Source organism: Eptatretus burgeri, chromosome 7 (assembly GCF_056783735.1).
Source record: "Eptatretus burgeri isolate ZD-2024b chromosome 7, Ebu_testis_v1, whole genome shotgun sequence".
Classification (NCBI taxonomy): domain Eukaryota; kingdom Metazoa; phylum Chordata; class Myxini; order Myxiniformes; family Myxinidae; genus Eptatretus; species Eptatretus burgeri.
Genome location: NC_140967.1, coordinates 39,086,248 through 39,109,687, shown reverse-complemented (window position 1 = coordinate 39,109,687; position 23,440 = coordinate 39,086,248). Strand labels below are relative to the sequence as shown.

At 44.6% G+C, this 23,440-nt stretch overlaps 1 protein-coding gene across 11 annotated transcripts in view; it reads left to right on the top strand.

Annotated features, from left to right (window-relative positions):
• The first annotated feature begins 9,258 nt into the window (after nt 1-9,258).
• BIRC6 (baculoviral IAP repeat containing 6) overlaps nt 9,259-23,440 on the top strand; it is a 443,632-nt gene continuing 429,450 nt past the window's right edge. For all 11 annotated transcript variants that reach the window (XM_085888090.1, XM_085888088.1, XM_085888086.1 and 8 more), the window contains exons 1-2: nt 9,259-9,469; nt 22,904-23,085. In XM_085888090.1, coding sequence (XP_085744216.1) covers nt 9,295-9,469; nt 22,904-23,085 — 357 coding nt within the window. In that variant the 5' untranslated portion in view covers nt 9,259-9,294. The remainder of the gene's footprint in view (nt 9,470-22,903; nt 23,086-23,440) is intronic.

Genomic DNA, 23,440 nt, shown 5'->3' with positions numbered 1-23,440 from the left:
AGCAAAAGTCAAAAGTCTATTATACTTGGTTTTGGCTTAATGGTTAGAGTGGTGGGCTTTGGATCCTAGGGTCCTGAGTTGAAATCCTGCTGAGCTGTTGAATTAATACCAGGTGGGGTTAACTCGGCCTGTCATCCTTTCGAGGTCGGCAAAATGAGTGCCAGCATGCTGGTATACTGTGTCTGAGTGGCGACCCGTCCAGGATTGTGTCCAATAGCCAAGGAGACTGCTTAAGCAGCACCAATGCTCTGCAAAGAGTATGGTCCCAATCTCCTCCTGTCTGTGTTCCTATCTCACCCTCCTGTTACACGATGTCTGTAAAGCCACATGCAAATCCTATCATACAATGTGTATTGTCTATTAAAGTCCTTATAATTCATGGAAAAGTACATTAACGTCTTTCTCCTGCATGTGATTGATGTACAAACTCCTCCATGATCCTGAGTTATTTGTTTAATAAAGGGGAGATCACAGGTTGGAGTTCCTACAGTCTATGCACGAGTAAACCTTTCATCTGAATTTTTTTTTTTTCATCGATTGTAAACTGCACTATTTTAAGTCAAACTGGGAAGTTTTCAAACAAAAAACGAAAATCACCTTTTCAAATTAATTTCCTTTTTCAAATTTCAAAATTTGAAAACATCCCAAAATGCAAAGCCCGTCATCGTCCGCTTTGTACTCGAACCGAACTTGATGAAAACAACTGCTTAAAAACAAAAAAAGGAATGTAAACTTTATTAAGTAGTGTTCTTCGTGTTCTCATAAATGTTTGTTGGAAATTTGGCCTCGATAAGTGTGCCAAGTGCACATCTATCTATAATTCCAGCAATCTGTGTGTGTGTGTGTGTGTCTGTCTGTCTGTCTGTCTGCGACCTCCGTTTCTCAACGACCGCCGGTCCGATCGGATTGAAACTTGCCAGGAATATTGCCGGGGACCCGCGGATGTGCCTTTTCGAGGTTTGATATCGATCGGACGAGTGGTTCCCAAGTTACGGCCATTTATCTGTCGACCAATGACAAGACACGGTGCTATGACGTCACAATTAATATTTATTTATTAATTTTTTTGCACGATCGACAGTCCGATCTGATTGAAACTTGCCAGGAATATTGCTGGGGCCCCGCGGATGTGCTTTTCAAGGTTTGATATTAATCGGATAAGCGGTTCCCAAGTTACGGCCATTTATCTGTCGACCAATGACAAGACACGGTGCTTTGACGTCACAATTAATGTTTATTTATTTATTTTTTATTATTTCTTTTGCACGATTGAAACTTGCCAGGAATATTGCTGGGGACCCGCGGATGTGCCTTTTCGAGGTTTGAGAGAGAGAGAGGCTGCACATACTGGCACTCACCTACGGGCACGCACCTACGGGCCCGTACTAGTACATACAATTAGGTTGAACAACAAAACGGACAACATGAAAATGGACTTAGATACAAAAATACAGGATCTAGACTACAAAGCATTATAAAAAGACCTCGGAGTAGAAGAGTGCCACCAAATATGTCACAAACAGATGCGCAAAACAATTACCAAAGAATACTAGCGTAGAACGAGGCTGATCCTGAAAAAAATATACATATATATATATATATATATATATATATATATATATATATATATATATATATATATATATATATATATATATATATATATACATACATACATATCTCAAGAAACAAAATCAAAGCCATCAACCAACTAGCAATACCAATATTCCAACACAGCTTCGGAATAATAAACTGGCCACAAACAGAAATCAATAAACTACACATCAAAAGGAAGAAACTTCATGATCAACAAAATGTTCTACAAAAATCATTGCATCCCAAGAATGTACCTGCTGAGACGAAAAGGAGACAGCGGCCTGATGGAGCTCAGCCAAGTGCAGAGTGACAACTGTTGGGTTGTCTGAGACGTGAAAAGTTCAACAGACTTCTTCTGCAGCGTTATTACCCACTTCAAGTGAGGTCGCTGCCATGGATCCCGCTCCACCATTTCAGTCGATCGTCCTGTACTGTGTACCCATTCTTTATCCATGCCTTTCTCCTTCTTGTCCGCTTCCACACAATAACGCTATTTCCTCTTCGGTCTTCCCCGCCGTCTCTTTCTGGGTGGTATCATTCTCGTCATCCTTCTACCCACATACTTCTCATTCCTTCTCATCACATGCCCATACCATCTCGATCTACTTCCCTGTACCTTCTTAGATGCTTCAACCACCTTCACAGTTCCTCTGATGTATTCATTTCCCACGCAGTCTTCTTGTGTTACACCACACAACCCCTCAGCATCCTCATCTCAGTCACATCTAATCTTTTCCCCAACATTATAATCATACAAAGACTTCAACTTCTGCACCTCGACCTTTTCCCCTTGCATCGCCACTCCATTTCCCTCTCCCTCTTCTCTACTCATTGTACATCTCGTGTACTCCGTCTTTGACCGACCAATCAAGCCCTGATCTTCCAATGCCTTCCTCCATTCTTCCAATTTCAATTCTACTTCTCCCTTAGTTTCAGCACTCAATACTATGTCACTTGCAAACAGTTTGCTCCATGGTGCTTGTGTTCTCACATCAGCTGTCAGAACATCCATCATAAGAACAAAGAAATGGGCTCAATGCAGAGCCTTGATGTGCACTGACTTCCACCTTGAAACTCTCCGTCACTCCAACACTGCTTCTCACTTGTGTAGAACACCCCTTATACATATCCTGGATCAGCTTCACATGTTTCTCTTGCACGGATCTCTCTCTCAAATCGTTCCACATCTCTTGTTGCGGCAATCTATCAAAGGCCTTTTCCAAATCAATAAACACCAAATGTAGATCCTTCTGTCCTTATGTACATTTTTGAACCACTTGTCTAAGGGCAGAAATCATGTCCACAGTCTTCTTGTCTGGAAAAAAAATAAATCTAAATTACTCTTCTTCGAAAATCACTTCCTCAATCTTCTCTCAATAATTCTTTCCCAGATCTTGATAATGTGTGACATCAATTTGATGCCTCCGTAGTTGTTGCACAATTGCACATCTCCTTTTATGTTTGTAAATGAGGACCAATATACTTTCTCCGCTCATTTGGCATTTCCTCTGCTTCATAAATGTTCCTGAACAGCTGTAGCAAGAAAACACCCTCGTACACCCAACGCTTTCCACAATTCAACAGGTGTCCCATCAGGCCTGACTGCCTTACCATGTTTCATTCTTGCTAATGCTCTCCCCACCTCCTCCTCATGGATGGTTATTGTTATCCCTTGGTTTGCAGCAGGTTCTCTTCTCTGGTTTATTGGGTTATCTTCATTTACTAGTTTCTCAAAGAATGGCTTCCATCTCTTCTTTATCTCCACATCATCTCTCAGCACTGTGTTGTCCTCATTTTGATCATTCTTATATGTGAGATATCTCTGGATACACTGTCTCTGACTTTTACAATTCTCAAGATATTCTTCCATCCCTCCTCTGTGTCCAAATAATCCTTCTGCAAGCTTGTGCCTTTGCTTTTGCCACCACTTTCTTTACTTTCTTATTTGCTATCCTAAACTCATCTCAACTCTGTTGGTCATTGACCTCATTGCACTTATTTTTCACTTCCTTTTTCTCCTGATTCGCCTCATGTACTTCCATATCCCACCACCAGGTCTCCTTATTACCTTTATGTTTACCTGTTGTCATTCCAAAAATCTCTTTTCCAGCCATCCTGATCTCATTTTAAATCTTCTCCCACCCTGAACTCCCTTTTCATACTTCCTCTGCTCTCATCCCTCTAAAGACTCCTTCAGCAAACACTTCCATCTACTCCTTGTCTCCCAGTTTCCACCTCCTCACCTTTGGTGTTCGTTATTGCTTACATCGTTTCACTCCCTTGATAACCATATCGAAGACCAACTTTCAATGCTGCGGTGTTACGACATCAGCAGGTATGACCTTACAGTCTTTGACCTCCTTCCACTTAACCCTTCTACACAAAATGTACTCTATCGGTGAAACGTTACCTCCGCTCTTATATATGATCTGATGTTCTTATCTTTAATGTAAAAATGTATTTGCTATTGCCATATCATATGCAACAGCAAAATCAATGAGCTGCTCTCCTTTGCTTCTCTTTGCTATTCCAAAATGACCTTGCACTCTCTCTGCACATCTATTTGCCTCACCAGCACGTCCATTGAAATCACCACCAACCACGATTCTTTCTGCCCTGGTTACCTTTGTCATCACTCTATCCATCTCTTTCCAAAATGCATCCTTCTCACCACCTTGGCATCCAACGTGAGGGGCATAAGCACTGATCATATTGATCACTTGTCCACCGACATCGAACCTCATGCTCATAAACTCTGTCACTTACTCTCTCCACCTCCACCACTTTTTCCTGAAAGTCCTTATCCAATATGATACCAACACCGTTTTCTGCTCCCATCTCCATCTCCACCACTGCAACAAAATTTGAAGCCGCCCCCTATGTCTGTCGCCTCGTTTCCCCTCTACTTTGTTTCCTGCACACACACACACACACAATCTGTACCCTCCTCTCCATCACATCAGCAATCTCTCTGCCTCTCCCAATCATACTTCCCACATTCAATGTAGCTACCCACACCTCACTCCTTCTCAGTTGTGCTCGATTCTGTAACCACATGTACTCTTTATACGGTTTGCCCTTGCCAAGTTTTCACAGAAACCGGGTGATGTTTCTGCATGTCGCGTACGGGGCTCCGCATTCCTCATGATCCGCATGCCATACGTTTCAGCGAAATGGGATTTTGACAGCCAGATGCCTTGGCTGACACCAACCCTCCTCCTTCAACAGACTACCGAATCAAATTTGTACACAAACATGAAGACAGCAAGCCAGAAAAGATATCGCTAACACATTTTACAAAAAATTTCCAAAGATAGCTATGAATAGAAGGAGTCGCATATGAAACCAAAACAGCAACGAATACAGTCCCAACAATTGTGAAAAATAAAAATACAAGGCAACATGTCAAGAGATACACAATCGTGGCCTAAAATATTTGCACCCTGCACTTTTTGCAAATAATGTACCATTTCTTCGAGGAAATTGTTGAAATTAAAAAAATATATTTTGGTATCCACATATGTATTTCTTTGGTTTGCAGTGGAACAAAGCAAAAAAAACCTGAAAAAATTATTAAATCTTAGCTTATTGCACACAGATATCCTAAAATGGCTCAGACAATATTATTGGAACCTTTGACAAGTTGTTAGAAAGAATTAGATTTCCATCAGGTGATTCTCCTTTACTTTAGAAATGAACTCACCTGTGGTGAGTTACAGGAGCCTGCAATATAAAAATCACTCATTCAACCATTATGAACAGAGAAAAGGAGTCGTTCTGCTGTTGTGTGTCACTGTGTGTACCGCAATGAGCATGGAGAAAAGAAAGAAAACTAGAGAATTGTCTGAGGAGGTCAGACACAAGATTGTCGCCAAGCATGGACAATCTCAAGGCTACAAGTCCATCTCCAGAGACCTTGATGTTCCTGTGTCCACCGTCCGCAATGTTATCAGGAAGTTTAAAGCCCATGGCACTGTAGCCAACCACGCTGGATGTGGCCGTAAGATAAAATTTCATTGAAGATTGCAACGAAGGATCGTTCTAATGGTGGAGAAAGCACCTCGATCAACTGCCAAACAGATCCAAGCTGACCTTCAGACATAAGGTAGGACAGTTTCAACTCACACCATCCATCACCAAGTCAATGAAAGGGGGTTCTCTGGGAGGAGACCCAGGAGGACCCCTCTGCCAAGAGAGAGAGACACATAAGAAAGCCTGACTGGAGTTTGCCAAAACACACATGATCAAGCCGAAATCCTTCTGGGAGAATGTCCTGTGGACAGATGAAACCAAATTAGAGCTTTTTGGTAAAGCATGTCATCTCTATGTTTACAGAAAACAAGATGAAGCCTTCAAAGAAAAGAACACCTTCCCTACAGTCAAACATGGAGGAGGTTCAGTGATGTTTTGGGGTTGCTGTGCTGCCTCTGGTACTGGGTGCTTTGAATGTGTGCATGGCATCATGAAATTAGGAGATTATCAAGGCATTTTGGAGTGCAATGGTCAATCCAGTGTCAGAAAACTGGGTCTCCGTTGAAAGTCATGGGTCTTGCAGCAGGACAATGACCCCAAACACACTTCAAAAAGCACCCAGGAATGGTACAAGACAAAACGCTGGACCGTTCTGAAGTGGCCAGCACTGAGTCCAGATCGAAATCCCATTGAACACCCGTGGGGAGATCTGAAAACAGCAGTTGGGAGAAGGTACCCTTCAAATCTGGGAGAACTGGAGCAGTTTGCACAAGAAGAGTGGGCCAAACTGCTAGTAGAGAGGTGTAGGAAGCTCGTCCATGGCCATAGGAAGTGCTTGACTGTAGTTATTTTGTCCATAGGCTGTGCTACCAAATATCAAGTCGAGAGTGTCAATAATGTTGTCATTGTCATTTCTTTTTTTTTCGAATTTAAAATGAAATATTAAGTTCTGAATCAAAAACAAAGGTTCTGTGATATTAACGGTGAAATAAAGAATTGTAGAGACTAAACCCATCTCCCGCTGCACGGGGGACGGGCAAGTAATAGTTTTACTTTTGGGGGGTTACCAAACGGAGGGAGGTATTTATTTATTGACATTATAGCGAAGACATTTGTTGACATTATGTTGACCGTGTTTACTTCACACATTCTCCTAAAAACCTGCTCTTCTGCTCTTGCTCACCCTCTCTCTGTTCTATTCACCCTCTCATTTGCCCAAGGTCATCTGCCATCTGCTTGGAAATCTGCTAACATCACTGCCCTGCGTAAAAAGGTGCAAAACCAGATCCCTGTAACTACAGACCAATCAGCCTTCTCCCCATCATCAGCAAGGTGATGGAATCCATCATCGCTTCAGACATTAAATCCTTCCTCTTCTCCAATGGCTTGATTTCCGATCATCAATTTGGTTTCAGACCAGGTCACTCTACCCTGGATATGCTGCTTCTGCTCTCCCATCAATGGATGGAGGTCCTCAATGCCAGACAGGAAATCCGAGCTGTATCCTTGGACATATCACGTGCTTTTGACACAGTCTGGCACCCTGCACTACTCACCAAACTCTCTTCCCATGGTATTCAAGGCCATCTCCACTCATGGCTCGCAGACTTCCTCTCCTGTCGCAGTCAATGTGTGGCCCTAAATGGAGTTCTTTCATCCCCTCTTCCTGTCCAGGCTGGAGTTCCTCAAGGTAGCGTTCTGGGCCCTGTTCTTTTTCTGGTTTTCATCCATGATCTCTCGGACTCTCTGGAAAATCCTCTATTTCTCTTTGCTGATGACTTCCATCACTTCCTCTGCCGTACCATCTGTCATCCCTCAGACCGGCAAGCAGCAGCTTCTTCGCTCACTGCAGATCTGGACAAAATCACAAACTGGTCCAACACGTGGAACATGTCTTTCAATCCAGACAAATCTCACACTCTCACTATGTCTCTCCGAGAGGACTGTTTAGAACCCCCCCATCCACTTTCTCAACAATCCTCTGGAAGAAGTCCTTTCATTCAAGCTTCTGGGTCTCACTATCTGCCATGACATTTTCTGGGAAAGCCACATTTCAAACCTCACCTGCAAAACCAGTCGCCGACTGGGAATCCTCTGTCGTGCAAAGTCCTTCCTCAGCCCCCCCTGAGCTCCTGACCACTTACAAAGCTTTCGTCCGTAGCCTGATGGAGTACTGCTCTCCCCTCTGGGCTGGTGCTCCTGCCTCCCACCTTTCTCGGCTTCACGCTGTGGAAACCAAGGCATTTCGGATCATCGGCATCTCCCGCAATGAGGCTGAGTCTTTGGGCCTCTCACTCAATCACCGCAGGTTGGTCGGTGGTCTTTCTGTCTTCTACCATCTCCTCTCCGGCCTCACCCCCCCTGCTCTCTCTGGGATTTGTCCCCATATTTCCACAGGGCGCTCAAGGTCCGCCAACAACCCCCTTCTGCTAAAACTACCAAAATCACGAATCACTGCTCACTTACACTCTTTCATTCCTCTTTTTTCCCGCCTTTGGAATGAACTCCTTCACTCTATTCATTCCCATTCTTCCCTTCAGGCCTTCAAAACAGCTGTTCACCACCACCTCTTATCATCCCCCATCCAAATCCTTGATCTTTTCTACCCCGTTAATCCACTCCAAACCCACTTCCTTCAAATTCCCTGCTTTCCTTCCTGAAAGTCCCTGTAATGTCCATCTTCTATTCCCCATGTTCCCCGTCCCATCCCTCTCCCTTCCACAGATCTCCTCATGTCTCTGTTCCCCACTGTTTTGTCCCTCCCACTTCCTCCCCTCTTGTCTCATGTCCCCCATGATGTGCGTTGTGTGTTCGCTCTCATATGAGCCTCGACAAGGTATAGAAAAAAAAGAACCCAAACCCTAACTCCCCCAGAATGGGCGCGTTCTGAGTGACTTGTAACACTCTCTTCCACCGGGAGGGGGCGCGCTCCCCTCCACGTTCACATCGACAACGTCGGGGTCTTCCCCCACACCCATTAATTATTTATTTACTCCCGAACTCTCGTGCACATCCCGAGTACAACGTGCAGTTCCCAACTCATTCGGTCCCGGCGGTTCAGTGGGTGAAAAACGAAGAAGAAGAGGAGGAGGAGGAGGAGGAGGAGGAGGAACACCCTCCTCCCCACCTCGTCCATCGGGCCTCGAGCTTCACACCTCGTTTTCCAATTGGGACCGCGTGCAATTATTTAATTCCACTTATAATGGAAATAATATTATTTCACCTCAATTATTATTATGAACTCGGGCACGGATTCGGATTCACGGTGCACTCTTACATTGTCATTATCGGCATATTATACATTGGTAATTCCTTTTATTATTACCGTACGTTATAATTAACAATAATTAGATTTTGCCGTCGTGTATATTTGAGGCAACCAACGTCTTATTGTATAAAACTTCGCTTTGAACAGTCGGCAAAGGGAAAACTCGATGATAAAACTTGAAGCGACAACAAAAATAAATACACCATCAATTGTCGATGTATATTCGTGAATTTTCTGTCGAGGCTGGCCTTCCACCTCGTGAATATAAAGTACATTGAAAAGTTTATACTTAACGTATTTAGGAATGCAAATTTTAAAACCTTTATAACTGCGTCCATTAATCTGATATTAATTATTTAACGAATGAAGTAAACAGAGATGAGAAAAAAAACCGCGTTTCGCTGCCGGAAGTGACGTCAGGGTCAGGGGTTCCCCCTCTCCCTGTCATTCGAGTCGTCATGGCGGCTGCGGGATGGCTGGTGAGCGCCGATGGCTGCTTGCGCTGCGAGGAAGGCCTGCGCAGCCTGGCATACCATCCGGCTTTGAACGCCGTACTTGCCGTGACGGACAAGGCGACCGTAAAAGTGATCGACGGCACGTCTGGAACCATGCTGCAGCTGTCCTCATTGGCCGGTGAGCCACGGGCCGTTTCCGTGCTTGCACCCTCCTTCCGCTTTTCCCTCGGTCGATGTGCCGTGGCCTCGGTTATCCTTACAGCTTGTGGTTATCACGTGACTCGTTCCACCACCATCGTCTCCATTCGCTCTCCCGATGAAGCCCGAGTCTCGTCTCACACGGGCCTGGATCGTTTTCCCTCACACGGGGCGCCTATTCTACATGAAATGGTCCTCGTTCCCGCCCTCCACGTTTACTTCACACATTCTCGCGTTTACTGACTAATCTGCTTTACTTTCCTCGCCACTTGTTTTTCAAATCCTCTCGGAATAAGCTCAGACGACGACAACGGATTCCTTTCCGCCAACATTGAATCCACCATCGCACAATCCACAGGCGAACTTCTTGTATTCTGCCACCAAAGCACCTGGAGTCGATTTAAACTGGGGCTGTGTTTGCCCCCCCTCCCCCTCCCTCCAGCAAACAATTCTTGCCTCTCCTTCTTTCTGCAAACTGTTCTTGCCCCCCCTCCCTCCAGCAGACTGTTCTTGCCCCCCTCCCTCCAGCAAACTGTTCTTGCCCCCCTCCCTCCAGTAAACTGTTCTTGCCCCCTTCTCCCTCCAGCAAACTGTTCTTGCCCCCCTCCCTCCAGCAAACTGTTCTTTCCCCCCTCCCTCCAGGAAACGGTTCTTGCCACCCCTCCCTCCACCAAACTGTTCTTGCCCACCCTCCCTCCAGCAAACTGTTCTTGCCCGCCCTCCCTCCAGCAAACTATTCTTGCCCCCCTCCAGCAAACTGTTCTTGCCCCCTCCCTCCAGCAAACTGTTCTTTCCCCCTCCCTCCAGCAAACTGTTCTTTCCCCCTCCCTCCAGCAAACTGTTCTTGCCCCCTCCTGCCAGCAAACTGTTCTTTCCCCCTCCCTCCAGCAAACTGTTCTTGCCCCCTCCCTCCAGCAAACTGTTCTTTCCCCCTCCTGCCAGCAAACTGTTCTTGCCCCCCTCCCTCCAGCAAACTGTTCTTGCCCCCTCCCTCCAGCAAACTGTTCTTGCCCCCTCCCTCCAGCAAACTGTTCTTGCCCCCTCCCTCCAGGAAACGGTTCTTGCCACCCCTCCCTCCAGGAAACGGTTCTTGCCACCCCTCCCTCCAGCAAACTGTTCTTGCCACCCCTCCCTCCAGCAAACTGTTCTTGCCCCCTCCCTCCAGCAAACTGTTCTTGCCCCCTCCCTCCAGCAAACTGTTCTTGCCCCCCTCCCTCCCCCTCCCTCCAGCAAACTGTTCTTGCCCCCCTCCCTCCCCCTCCCTCCAGCAAACTGTTCTTGCCCCCTTCTCCCTCCAGCAAATTGTTCTTGCCCCCTTCTCCCTCCAGCAAATTGTTCTTGCCCCCTTCTCCCTCCAGCAAATTGTTCTTGCCCCCTTCTCCCACCAGCAAACTGTTCTTGCCCCCTTCTCCCTCCAGCAAATTGTTCTTGCCCCCTTCTCCCACCAGCAAACTGTTCTTGCCCCCTCTTTCCTGCAAACTGTTCTTGCCCCCCTCTCTCCCTCCCTCCAGCAAACTTCTTGCCCCCTCCCTCCAGCAAACTGTTCTTGCCCCCCTCCCACCAGCAAACTGTTCTTGCCCCCTCCCTCCAGCAAACTGTTCTTGCCCCCCTCCCTCCAGCAAACTGTTCTTGCCCCTCTCCCTCCAGCAAACTGTTCTTGCCCCCTCCCTCCAGCAAACTGTTCTTGCCCCCTCCCTCCAGCAAACTGTTCTTGCCCCCCTCCTGCCAGCAAACTGTTCTTGCCCCCCTCCCGCCAGCAAACTGTTCTTGCCCCCCCTCCCGCTAGCAAACTGTTCTTGCCCCCCCCCAGTGATATTAAATTCCGATGTGGTGTTAATTACAGTAATGTTTCCAAACAGGTGATACGGATGTGTTCCCACAGTTTCCCCGACAATACACGTGACCGCAGATATGCCGGCTCCTGATGAGATGGCGGGTTGTTTTCACCGCTACACACTAACTTGTTATGTTTGTGTGCGCCGCTCAGTGTGACCACTCCTCATTTTCATAAATGCCAAGGTGAGCCAATGAAACAAGCCAATAATTCACAAGGTTTCAGAAAAGCGATGATAATAGAAAACCTATGTTACGCCAAGAAAACCAAGACGCCAACGTGAACAACGAATAGCCAAGATCTTGTGAAAAAAAGCCAAGGAGTGGTCACACTGGTGACGCTGTGTTGTCACCTTTAGTAGCTGGAGAGGTGAAGGCCAGGTGAGTGAGACAGCACGTGGGCCGGCGAAAATAGCCGCCTGGGAGATTCTAACCCGGGACTTCTTGGTGAGGGAGGGTGGAGTCGTTTTTGGTGGGAAGAGCTCGGATTGCTGACAGTCCTGCGGCACCCTGCACGATTGGACTCCCGCACGTACCGTGGACATCGATTGGTGAGGGGGAGTGGCGCCGTGTTTGGAGCCATCGTCGTCATCCTGTTCATTGTCATGTGCGAGGTAGTTTCCTCTGCTCATGTGGGTTAGGAGGTCGTTTCCTGTAGTTTAATATGAGTTCCCTTTCAAGGAACGTCAACGCAGGAGTCCGTTGGGTGCATCAGCCTGAAAAATGGAAGGCAACCAGCGGTTGTTTGTCCGTCATCTGTCCTTTTTAAAATGCTGAGTGTCAATAAAGGAAGGGGCGTGTACCGTCAAGTCTTTCGGATGACTTGGTCGTGGCCGTGTTCGAACCACCGACTCTGCTTCAGAAGAACTCAATGTGTGTACGTTCGTGAAGCTCCAGTGAAGGTCAAGTCCTTCCCACCAGCAGTGTTTTCCAAGTTAATTTTATCCGACCGGACCGAGGTAGCTTCTCCAACTTGCTGCGGAAGACTGTTCTTGCTCGACTGCAGAACTTGCTCTGAAGTTACAAGCGACTCCTTCCTTTGAAGAACTTAAGAGAGTGCCCCCTTGTCGTTGAGTCACGTCTTGGAATATAAAGGTGCTCTGGATCCATGTTGACAATTCTGGATCCATGTGCAATATTGGATGCAAATCCAACTCACCGAGCCTCTTGTGATGTCTCGGCCGGCGTACATCAGGGACGAGTTTGGTCGCTCCTCCTTTGTACCTTTTCAGTGTGTACTTTGCATTGCAAGTGCTGCGAGTAGTTCCCACATTACAAGTGAGGTCAAATGAGGATCTTGAAGGCGAGTCCTTTCACTCCGGTAGGTAAATCGTCTCTTTAGATTGCTGTGACGGCAAGCTCTCTCTGTCCGTGTGTCGCTGACGCGCTCTCTCCGGCTCTGGCATGCTCAGGTAGTTGGACCCTTCTCTGGCCGTTTCACTCGCCACTGGCTCATTCCTGAATGAGTTCGTCCTGACACTGGACCATCCCACAGCCTGCTGATGTCCCACAGCACCCCCATTATGTGATTGGCTAACGTGCTGGGATTCGTACCATTTTTTCCTTACTTTTGGCTTGGTTTATTATTTATTACCTTAAGCAGTTTATCTGCACGTAATATTTTTTCAGCCTCGTGTCACATTACAATTGGGCTGCTTTGTGTATCCTTGGAGGATTACATTGTGCTAATCGCAGTTTGAGCACCGGCCTGGTATTTGATCACTCCGAAGCGTGGACCGCCGTTCCGTTCGCCTTTCGCTCATGAGTAGCAAGACCGCTTGGTTATTCCATGGAGCGCTGCAGCATGTGTTGACGGCCCACCTCAATTGTGGTTTTTGGTTGTGGCGTGGGGCTGTATAGGTGACAATACCTTTGGCAGAATTCCTGGAGTGCACTCCACGTGAATCATTAAAGTCAAATATTTGAATTCCATATCACGCACAAATGTCTTTATCAGTATGGCCTCGTATTTCTTGAAAGGAAATCGTCATCGGGTCGATCAACGTCGGATATGTTTGAGGTTTCCGCGTGCACATCAGTCTTCGGTTCCATATTCCTTGGTAACTCTTCTTTCTTAAGCCCTGTGGCCCGTTCCGAGTAAGAGCTGGTTGACCGCGAGATCTCGTCCCATGACTTGGCGACCAGAGTGTGAGTTGCGACACAATTTCATGTTTGCTTCTATAAGTTTACAACAAATCTGAGTCTGCCCTCCCTTAAACGGTCAAAAACCTGTGGTGGCTTACCATATTGATCTCTGTTGAAGTCATGTTGTTTCCAACGAATATTTCTTGTCCGTTTTCACGTGCTTTATTGAGTATCCAAGGCTCACCTCCGTAAAGGAGAATACTCTTGTCTGTTGCTTTGAAGAATAATTGTGTTTTGAGATTTCGTGTCAATTCTGATTTCCATCATTATTGAAGTGCCTTGGGTTGGCAGGATGGCCTAGAGGTGTGCACACTCACCTCCAAGCTGTCCAGCCTGGGTTCGAATCTTGGCCCATCTATAAACTCATCCCAGTGTTTCATAGGCAGGATGATTCATCGATGAGTGTGCCGTTCCTCCGATGGACGTTAAATGGGCGTCCCGTCTGCCGGCATTAGTTGTTGGACGTGAAATACCTCAAGGTGTCCTTTGTGGAGAGTAAGCGAGCTACCGCTGGTACCATGGGCAAGTTCCAAATTTCCGCCCTAACGACTGCTGGGAAGGCAACAGCAAACTACCCAGTATAACCGTTGCTTAGGAAACCGCTTCGGTGACACCGATGCTCTGTGAAGAGTATGGTACATCAGACAGGGATTGAAACGTCTTGTGTTCGGGCCTTTCTCACTTTAAAGTCCTGTTCACCACTCTTCATATGGGATCCAAGATACTCGTAATTATATACATTTTCAAGGATATTGTTGCCGGCGAGTTTCAACTTCTCCGTTAACATTGAACGTCATACACTTTGTCTGATCTGCATTTATGCGCAGGCCAGCAGTTTTTGTGGAGGATTCTATTCTGCTGAGTAACTCTCGGACAGCATCAAGAGAGTTGGGTATTCAGGCAATGTCATCTGTGAAATCTAAATCTAAGTCACGAATGTTTTGTGCTTTGTGACGTCGACTCGTGTGTTTCGCAGTTGTGAAACCTAATTCATCAAGCTCTTCACCAATATCAGTTCTCATTACGTAATCTAATACAATAAAGAATATAAAAGGAGATAGTGTCACCTTGTAGTACTCCTGCCAGAATGTTAAACAAGTGTCTCCCGTTCTCGTGAGATAACCTTCATCATCGTGTCAATGTAAAGTGCAGAGATCGCTTTCACTGTTGATTCTGGTACTCAACATGTTTTCAAGATTGTGAACATTTTTTTTCACTATGGATTGAATCGAAACATTTTTTAAAGTCTATAAATTTCATGACAGCCTGTAGATGTTTTGCCTCGATGCCTTCAATTATGCATCGGAGTGAGAGGATCTGGAGAGCATTGATCAATTTTGTCTAAAACCATTTTGATTCTTCCTGGAAATCGGATCGATGTACATATTTATGCAATTCAATGCCATTTTGTTGAATATTTTAGCTGTTACGAGCGTTGACTGATGCTTCTGTAATTTTTTTGGTCGACTCAGATCACTTTTTTTTAGGGTTAGGTATTCTTGCACTTTTTGTCTTTAACCAGATGCTTTGCTTATCTCCATCAAGGCGGATATTGCAAGTTTTAAGCAGAGGATTATCTGAGGCTCTACTTTTCCAGACTCCTGGTATGCTATCTCGACCAGCTGCTTTGTTGTTGGCTGATTTCTTGATGGATCCGTTAAGTTACTCCTTCGTGAAAACTCCTGGTTGACAGGAAAAATGAAAGTACATTTTGTAATTGACTCCAGGGTTAAGCTGACGCTCTGTATTGTTGCAGCCGCCCATCGTTCCGGTCTCCCTGTTATAATCCGGAGGGTCACGTGAAAGCGACCGTAACAGTCGACCGCCTCAAAACCTCCCTGCCAGATCTGCGTCTAACGATCGCGCTACCATGCATATTGGAAGTCTTGAAGCAGCCCAGTGCTGTGCAAATAGGCGTCACGTGACCGATCTAATTTAGGCTGAGCAACTTGAGCCACGTGACGCGATCTTACTTGCGGTGTGGATCACAACCAAACAATCCCTTAACGGGACTCCATGGAGCCACCAAATGAAGCCAACAGCACTAGCAGAATTCACCCCAGACTAAATCAGGTTTATTATACAAATGGCACGGGGAGAGGAAATAGAAGGAAGTAATGCAGCAAAATGCATATGTAATAAATAAATCCCTTAACCCTCTACCTAATCATACGCACCCCCAAAATCAACGAAAAAATGTAGGCCTTAATTATTTATATGCCTGAAGGCCCAATCATTCACTCCGTACGGTGTCCGGCAGGGCACTGCAGAATGGGCAAGGTCCTAGCCGCTCTAGTAGGGAAACATTCCATCACTTCCATCGTCTAGCCAGAGGAGAGGGTGTGGCTCTGGTGCGAACAGGGTGTGGCTCTTGGTGTGGCAGGAGCAAGCAAATCGCACAGCTCTCCTCAAGAGCATTCAGGCTTCTCCTGGTGCTTCTGCCCTTGCTCCGTCCTTCATCCCCTGGGTGTCATTAATGACCCTCCACGCCCCTCCCCTCCTCTCTCACTTGCTATTGGTCTGCGGCCTAGTCCGTGGGCCAGGCGAACCCGTTCGTGACCCTTGAGCTATCGATGCCAGGGCAGGTTCAGTCGGCTTTCCCAGCAAGTTTCTTTTTTCCACCTGCTCGCACTAAAAAGGCACATTTAACCTGCAGAGGAGGGCTTTGCATCAGCAACACAGACACACCTTCAGCCAATGTGCTCCAGATGAAAGAAGAAGAAATAAATCCTAAAGTTTTCACTTCACTGAGAAGCAATTTTGAACATTCAAGAATTGTTGAGAGCTTTGCAGAGTAAGTTCATGTTTGAAGTTCATTTAAAGTAAGTTCATTTTGGGTTGAATTGATAAGTAGTGTGTTTGCACAAAGGTCTGCTGTAAACATTCTGTTGATCTGCATATTTTGCTGTGGCCTTAACCTATTATTTGTTCCACATTTTTTTTCATTGGAAGTGGATTAAGGTATTCTGGAATGCTGAGATGGGGGCCATCATACACATCTGTGAGGGTCATCCTCAAAGTTCTGGCACGCTTTTTGTACCTTATTGAGTGAAAGGTCGTTGTTCATGAGCCAGATCTGAATAGGGGCTTCAGAAAAGAAGCCCCCCCCCCATCCACTCCAGGGTTAGCAAAGGTCTGATGGTACACAAATATCTTCCTGAAATTTGAATCAAAAGAGTACCCGCTCCTCCGAGTCTAACTAAACTTTTGGGAGTCTTTTTTTGCATGACCCCAATGAGTCAATGTCTTATCCCAAAACGTGACTCAAAAAGTTGCTTAAATAAACACACTAGTCACTTTAATATCCCTTAAATAGGTTATGTTTCCATCCCATGCCATGTGAGCTTAGAATATCAGGACATGTTTTAAAATGTCCCCGTAATGGCATTTTTTTTTGGTATTTGATCTTTTGACCCCACTCCAAGGGGCAAGGCCAAAACTGATACTGCTCTTGCACCTTCTTGCCATGTGGTGATCATAACAAGATTGGTGACTTTCTGCTCAACTGGTTAGGATGAGATAGTATGACGGACGGACAGACAGATGGAGCTGACGAACAATATCCCCCCTCTTTTTCTCCCCCCCCGTTATTAAAGCAGGGGGGGGGTAATAACTCGCTCTCTTTCAGTGTAATTTTTTTTTCGGGAAATACAATTATTGCATCTTGTACCAAAAGTGTGGGGCCATGGAACATCGCTTCAACAAAGCAGGCAATCCAAACTCTTACTATCCCCATGCTTTTCAAAAAAACGGGGGTATGTTGTAATCACGTCCATCTGTCTGTCCATCCGTCACGCTATCTCCTCTTAAACGGTTGTGCAGAAATTTCCCAAACTTGGTAGATCTGATCAACACATGGCAAGAAGATGCGAGAGCGGTATAATTTTTAGTGTCACCCCTTGTGGTGGGGGATTGGTTGGGGTGGGGGGTCAAAGTATCGAATATCAAGCGCAATTATGGGGACATTTTAAAACATTTTGAAATCAACATTGAGAGACACATGAAATATGTATTAAACAATTTTTGGGGGGATTTGATCCTTGGTTCATGGGGCGTTCCATGTCAAGTGTACACATTTTTAAGCGAAATTTTGACACATTGTCTCAGATTTCACTCTTTTTTTCGTGCAAGTGTTTGTATCCACAGTAAAACATTATGTGTCAATTTTCAGACCTGAGGGCCCATTTTAGCCCCCCCCCCAAATTTGGGCACCCCTGGTTGACCCACAATCTTCCAGTGGCCATATCACAGGTTGTTGGTGTGTGTGTGTGTGTGTGTGTGTGTGTGTGTGTGTGTGTGTGTGTGTGTGTGTGTGTGTGTGTGTGTGTGTGTGTGTGTGTGTGTGTGTGTGTGTGTGTGTGTGTGTGTGTTGCCAAATAGGTTTCCAGTCTTCAAAATATAGTGGTCCGATTTGGATGATCTTGGTATCAAAATGCTCGTAAAAGCGAGATCTTTCGAATCGCAAAAAGTAAAATCACTCCGAAACAGTGATTCAAAAAGTTATAGTTTGGGGCGTCCTTTGACCTTGGGCCCCCGCTCCCCAGCCAAACTGATGATCCTGATTTTTTCTTGTGAGAATACCCCTTCATATACTCCAACACCTCAGCATAAATGAAAATGGGATCTCAATGGGTTCAAGTGTGATAATGGTTATATTGTTTGGGGTCCACATATCACTAATTCTTGATTCGACATTGGGCGACGTTTTCCGTCATCGTTCCAATGATGTCACCAGCAACTTTATGTCTGAAATTGACAATCATCATCTCTGGACTATTGTATATATATATATATATATATATATATATATATATATATATATATATATATATATATATATATATATATTGCATCACTTGTGAAAAATTATTCTGCATATTGTGTCTATTGATTTTTAAGTGTACATTTTTTGTATAACCATCATCAAATTAAGTTATAAATGGGCTAATCTCAGTTTTTGCATATTTTGCAGTAAGCAAGGCGACTGAAGATCGAAAGGAGTTCCGAAAATACTGTTGTGATCCGTTCAGCTGCCATAAAACGAAACAACGAAAAGATCTTCGCAATGTGTCAAATGATATGTTGATGAAATTTTCTTCAAAGGTGAAAAAAGATGACAGACTTTGTACTTTGTGCAGAAAAAAAACTTTCTCAATTGTCACCAGAGCGTATTGAAAAATCATCTTCGACCAGTTCGAAATTATCATCAGAAGGTACTATCGAAGGCATTGCAGAATCTATTTCGACAGATGAGGACGAGGAGGCTTTTGAGCGAGAAGCAGAAGTTGACCTATTAAACCAGTCGTTATCGATCATAGGCGAAAGCCCATTCGACAAACGAAAGGCGGAAAGGAACCCAGGGAACATTCCTGAAAAGCGAAGTAAAGTGGAAGATTCTGTGCGAAAGAAATTAGAACTAGTTGCTGGATCAAGCACTGCAGAGAAAACAAAATACAGCATCAAAATGTGATGAAAACTGCATGCCAGAGGTGATCAAAAGCCTGAAAGAAAAATACGTTGTTTCGAGCCGTTCAGAGCAAATACGTATACTGACAATATTTGCTAGGAATATGAGCATCAGAGGGATGATGAGTGAATTCAGTTGCTCCCAAAGAATGGCTGTGCAAGCCAAAAATTTAGAGAAAGAAAATGGTATGCTATCGTCTCCAAATCCCAAACAGGGTAAAATATTGCCTGACGAAGTGAAATCCGCCGTAACCGAATTTTACCGAAGTGATGAAGTCAGCTGAATAATGCTGGGAAAAAAGGACAGTGTGGTGGTCAGGAATGAACATGGAAAAGACGATTCAAAAGCGCCTGGTACTAAACAATCTCAAGGATCTGTTTCAGAAATTCAAAGAGAAGAACCCTGGCTTGAAAGTTGGATTCGCGAAGTTCACCATGCTCCGTCCCTCGGAGTGTGTCCTGGCCGGTTCAGGCGGTACACACTGTATGTGTGTATGTACGATACATCAAAATGTGAAACTCATGATGTTTGGTTCCAAAATGCCACAGATAGCTGAACTTCCTTGCTATCATCATGTGATATCATGCATAGTTTGTAACCCAGCACAACCGGCATGTTATTTCAGAACTTGTGAAAGTTGCCCAACAATTGAAGACTTCAAAACCGAGCTACTGAGTGCTTATGAACTAGAGGATATTGATGAAATTCAGTTTAGACGGTGAACATCCACCGACAGATCTGAACTGAGCTCCATGGTCCTGCCTTTGGAAGAATTCATTAATCAATTCTGTGAACGTGCGGTGAAATTAGTGAGACACAACTTCATTGCCAAGGCCCAATCTCAGTTTCTGAAAAATAAGTAAGACGAAATCGGTGAAGGAGAATTTGTCATTATTGGAGACTTCTCAGAGCTGGAACTATTCGTTTGTCATACAGGATGCGGCCCAAGGATTCCATTGGAACTGCTCTCAAGCGACAATTCACCCTTGCGTTTACCATTTCAAATCGGACGATAGCAAATTAAACCACGATTCATTCACGATTATATCAGAATGCAATACTCACGACGTTGTCTCAGTCCATCTCTTCCAAAGAATGCTCATTGAACACTTGAAATCCAGCTTTGGAAATGTAAATAAATTTTACTATTTCTCAGACGGTTGCGCTGGCCAATATAAGAATTGCAAAGCCTTCATAAACCTATGTCGTCACAAATCAGAGTATGGTATTGATGCAGAATGGCATTTTTTTGCCACAAGTCATGGCAAGGGCCCTTCAGATGGCGTGGGAGGTACAGTCAAACGAGAAGCAACACGTGAGAGCCTGCGTAGACCTTACGACAGTGAAATCATTTCTCCAAAAGATCTTTTCGCCTTTGCTGAAAATGGTTTGAATGAAATGAAGTTCGGTTACGGGATCCAAGAGGCGTATCACGTGGAACAACGAAATCTGGAAGAAAGGTTAAAAACGGCCAAAATCATAGCCGGAACTCAAAAACTTCATGCTTTCATCCCTATTTCTGAAACTGCTCTTCAAGTACGCGAATTCAACCTTTATTGAGGAACACTGTATCGAGTCAGCTATTTCAAAATCTACACCAACTTTTAACGGGAAACTCTCAGGTTATGTCACAGTGCACTATGATGGAAAATGGTGGCTTGCCTGCATCATGGAAGCCTTTCAGGACACTCATGAAGTGAAAGTGAATTTTCTTCATCCAAATGGGCCCACAAATAGTTTATTTTTTCCTGACATTGAAGATCACTGCATTTTCGACATTTCTGATGTACTTCTTTCCGTAGAAGCAAAAACTGCTACAGGTAGAACCTCCACAATCAGTAAAAAAGAAACGCAGCTGTCAAATAAAACATTGGTTGGCAAAGAATCTTGACTATAATATGCTAGGAAAAACTCGTACTCATACTAGTATCGCTTCCAGTTCCTGCATGTGCATGTGGAAAATTTATGTGCAATATACTGATCTATAGTGTATTGGAAATCTTGTGTTCAAATATTGTGTCCAGCAGCCGAGTCTCCGAACAATAAAACCATCATCACACTTGAACCCTTTGAGATCCCATTTTCATTTATGCTGAGGTGTTGGAGTCTATGAAGGGGGTATTCTCACACACAAAAATTGGGACCATCGGTTTCGTTGGGGAGTGGGGGCCCAAGGTCAAAGGGCGCCCCAAACTATAACTTTTTGAATTGCTGTTTCAGAGTGATTTTACTTTACGCGATTCGAAAGATCTCGCTTTTACGAGCATTTTGATACCAAGATCAGCCAAATCGGACCACTACAACCTGTGATATGGCCTCTGGAAGATTGTGGGGCAGCCGGTGGCGCCCAAATTTGGGGGGCCCCTAAAATGGGCCCCGGTGGGCCCACAGGTCTAAAAGTTGGTATATTGAGTTTTTTTTCACCGAAGTGAATAAATGACCAACATATGGCAAAAATGAGGTGTTAGTGTCGGGATGGTGTGTACACTTGACATGGAATGCCCCTCATGCCCCGGGGGGTGGGCGATTTATGGTCACAGTGGAGAAAATGGATAAGACAAATTTAACTAAAAATTTGACATTGGGTCAATCATGGTAGAACCTTTTGCCATCTTTCAACTTCGCCTTGGGTGGGAAGCATTTGTATTTGCGATGGTGCACCGTTGTCTTCTCTCTCCTTTTAATTTGTGGAAATGCATTCTCTTTGAAAAATTCCCTTATTAAATAAAAATGCACATTAAATGCTGAGTAAATTTATGCAACTCTTTCAACACACAGGCACGTCTACTGTGCGAAGAACATTCCAGAAGGAAGGTGTCTGCGTTTAGGTTTGAAAGTTTGTTGATTGCCGGGCAAAATGCATTGGAGAGCACTGAGATACGTAGAATTATGTGACACGATTTGATAGGTTTGTCAGTGTAACTATGTCTATGTCGGTACCAAGTCAGGGTGACAAACTTTTGGGATGGTCCTTGTAATAATCTGTATTTCCTTGTTTACCGAGCACAACTAAACGTTGATAATGTTCTTGATTTCATCTGTACTATTGCTTCTTCTTGTGACAAACATTTGAACTAAAACTTGTATGTATTTCATTAACTGAGTAAATGTAATGTTCTTCTCGCATCTAAATTAGATAAATGCTTCTGGATTACCTTGTTCAATCCTAAATTATTCATTTTCAATGGGAATGAAGGTGACCCTAAGTGTTGGAGAACTTTGATAATATGTTTCACTTTGGCTGTTTTGGCAGCCTCTGAGTGATGTTTGAAAAGCATTTTTGGCATAGAGTATGAAATTCATAAATGTTTGTCAGTATTTGCTCGGCACGCGGAAAACCGTGTCTGTTCTGTTCTGTTCTTGCGTATGGCAGCTTGGCTGCTGGGTAGCTGTCGTTTCTTGGAATGGCGGCTGTGCCGCTATTGCTGTGCCCCTCTACCAGTACACTGGTACTCATTTTGCCGATGTCGGAAGGATGACGTGCTAAGTCAACCCTACCTGGTGTTAATTCAGCAGCCAACGGGGCTCGAACTTGGGACCTGAAGATCCTAAGCCAGCCACCCTGATCACTGAGCCAACACCAGGCTAAACCTTGTCTAATTGTACGTTTTTATTTTGATGTGTAGTTGACGAGCAACACTGTTCACTGTGCAAACCTTGTTGGTCTTTGTTTGTACTCGGAGCTTTTTATACTCGTTATTGATTGGTAAAAGCCATTGAAATGAATGTTTAATGACCATTTTGTACATTCCTGTTCGAGTAGATTCTGCTTGGTGTCTCATGATTCTTTCTGGAGTACAGTACTCCACAAAAAAGTTGGGTTACATATGTATTTTACCATTAAATAATTATAAATGTTGATTTTTTTTTCATCAATTTTATTGTTTCAGGTTGAATGTAATGAATAACGTTTGAAAATGATGTGCCTTCTCTTTCTCCCTTTCTCCCTCTCCTATTTGCACTGCTTAGCAAAGCCAGGGCAGCAGATTTCTTGCCACTACCTGCCTGGAGTAGACAAGGTAGTGTTTACAGACGGCTATGCAGTGGGCTGCAGGAAAGACCTCAACGGCATTTTGCTATTGGACACTGCATTGCAGCCTCCTGTCAACAAGCAAGATGACCATGTACAGCTGGAACTACCTCTGTCTGAGGCATGACTTAAAGTCTTATTGTTGATTGCTTTCCACTGTGTTACCTTTCTCTTATTTTGATCAATGCACAGCACACACTTCACTGTTCACCCTTAAATATCTTGCCTTATTGCATTGATAAATGGAGTCTTATGTTACCTGCACACAATATAAAGAAGAGTGAAATCAGTCATTTGCTATTTGACCGCAATGCATTAAATCTGTTTAATTAGTCATCCCAATATATTTTAATTATATCATCAACTGTGATCGAGTAACCGTCTATGTCCAGTATTGGTACTGGCCTTGAAACGTTTTGTGACCAGACGTAAACGCTCCCATGCTCTGTAAAGAGTATTGGCTCCCATTGTTAAAT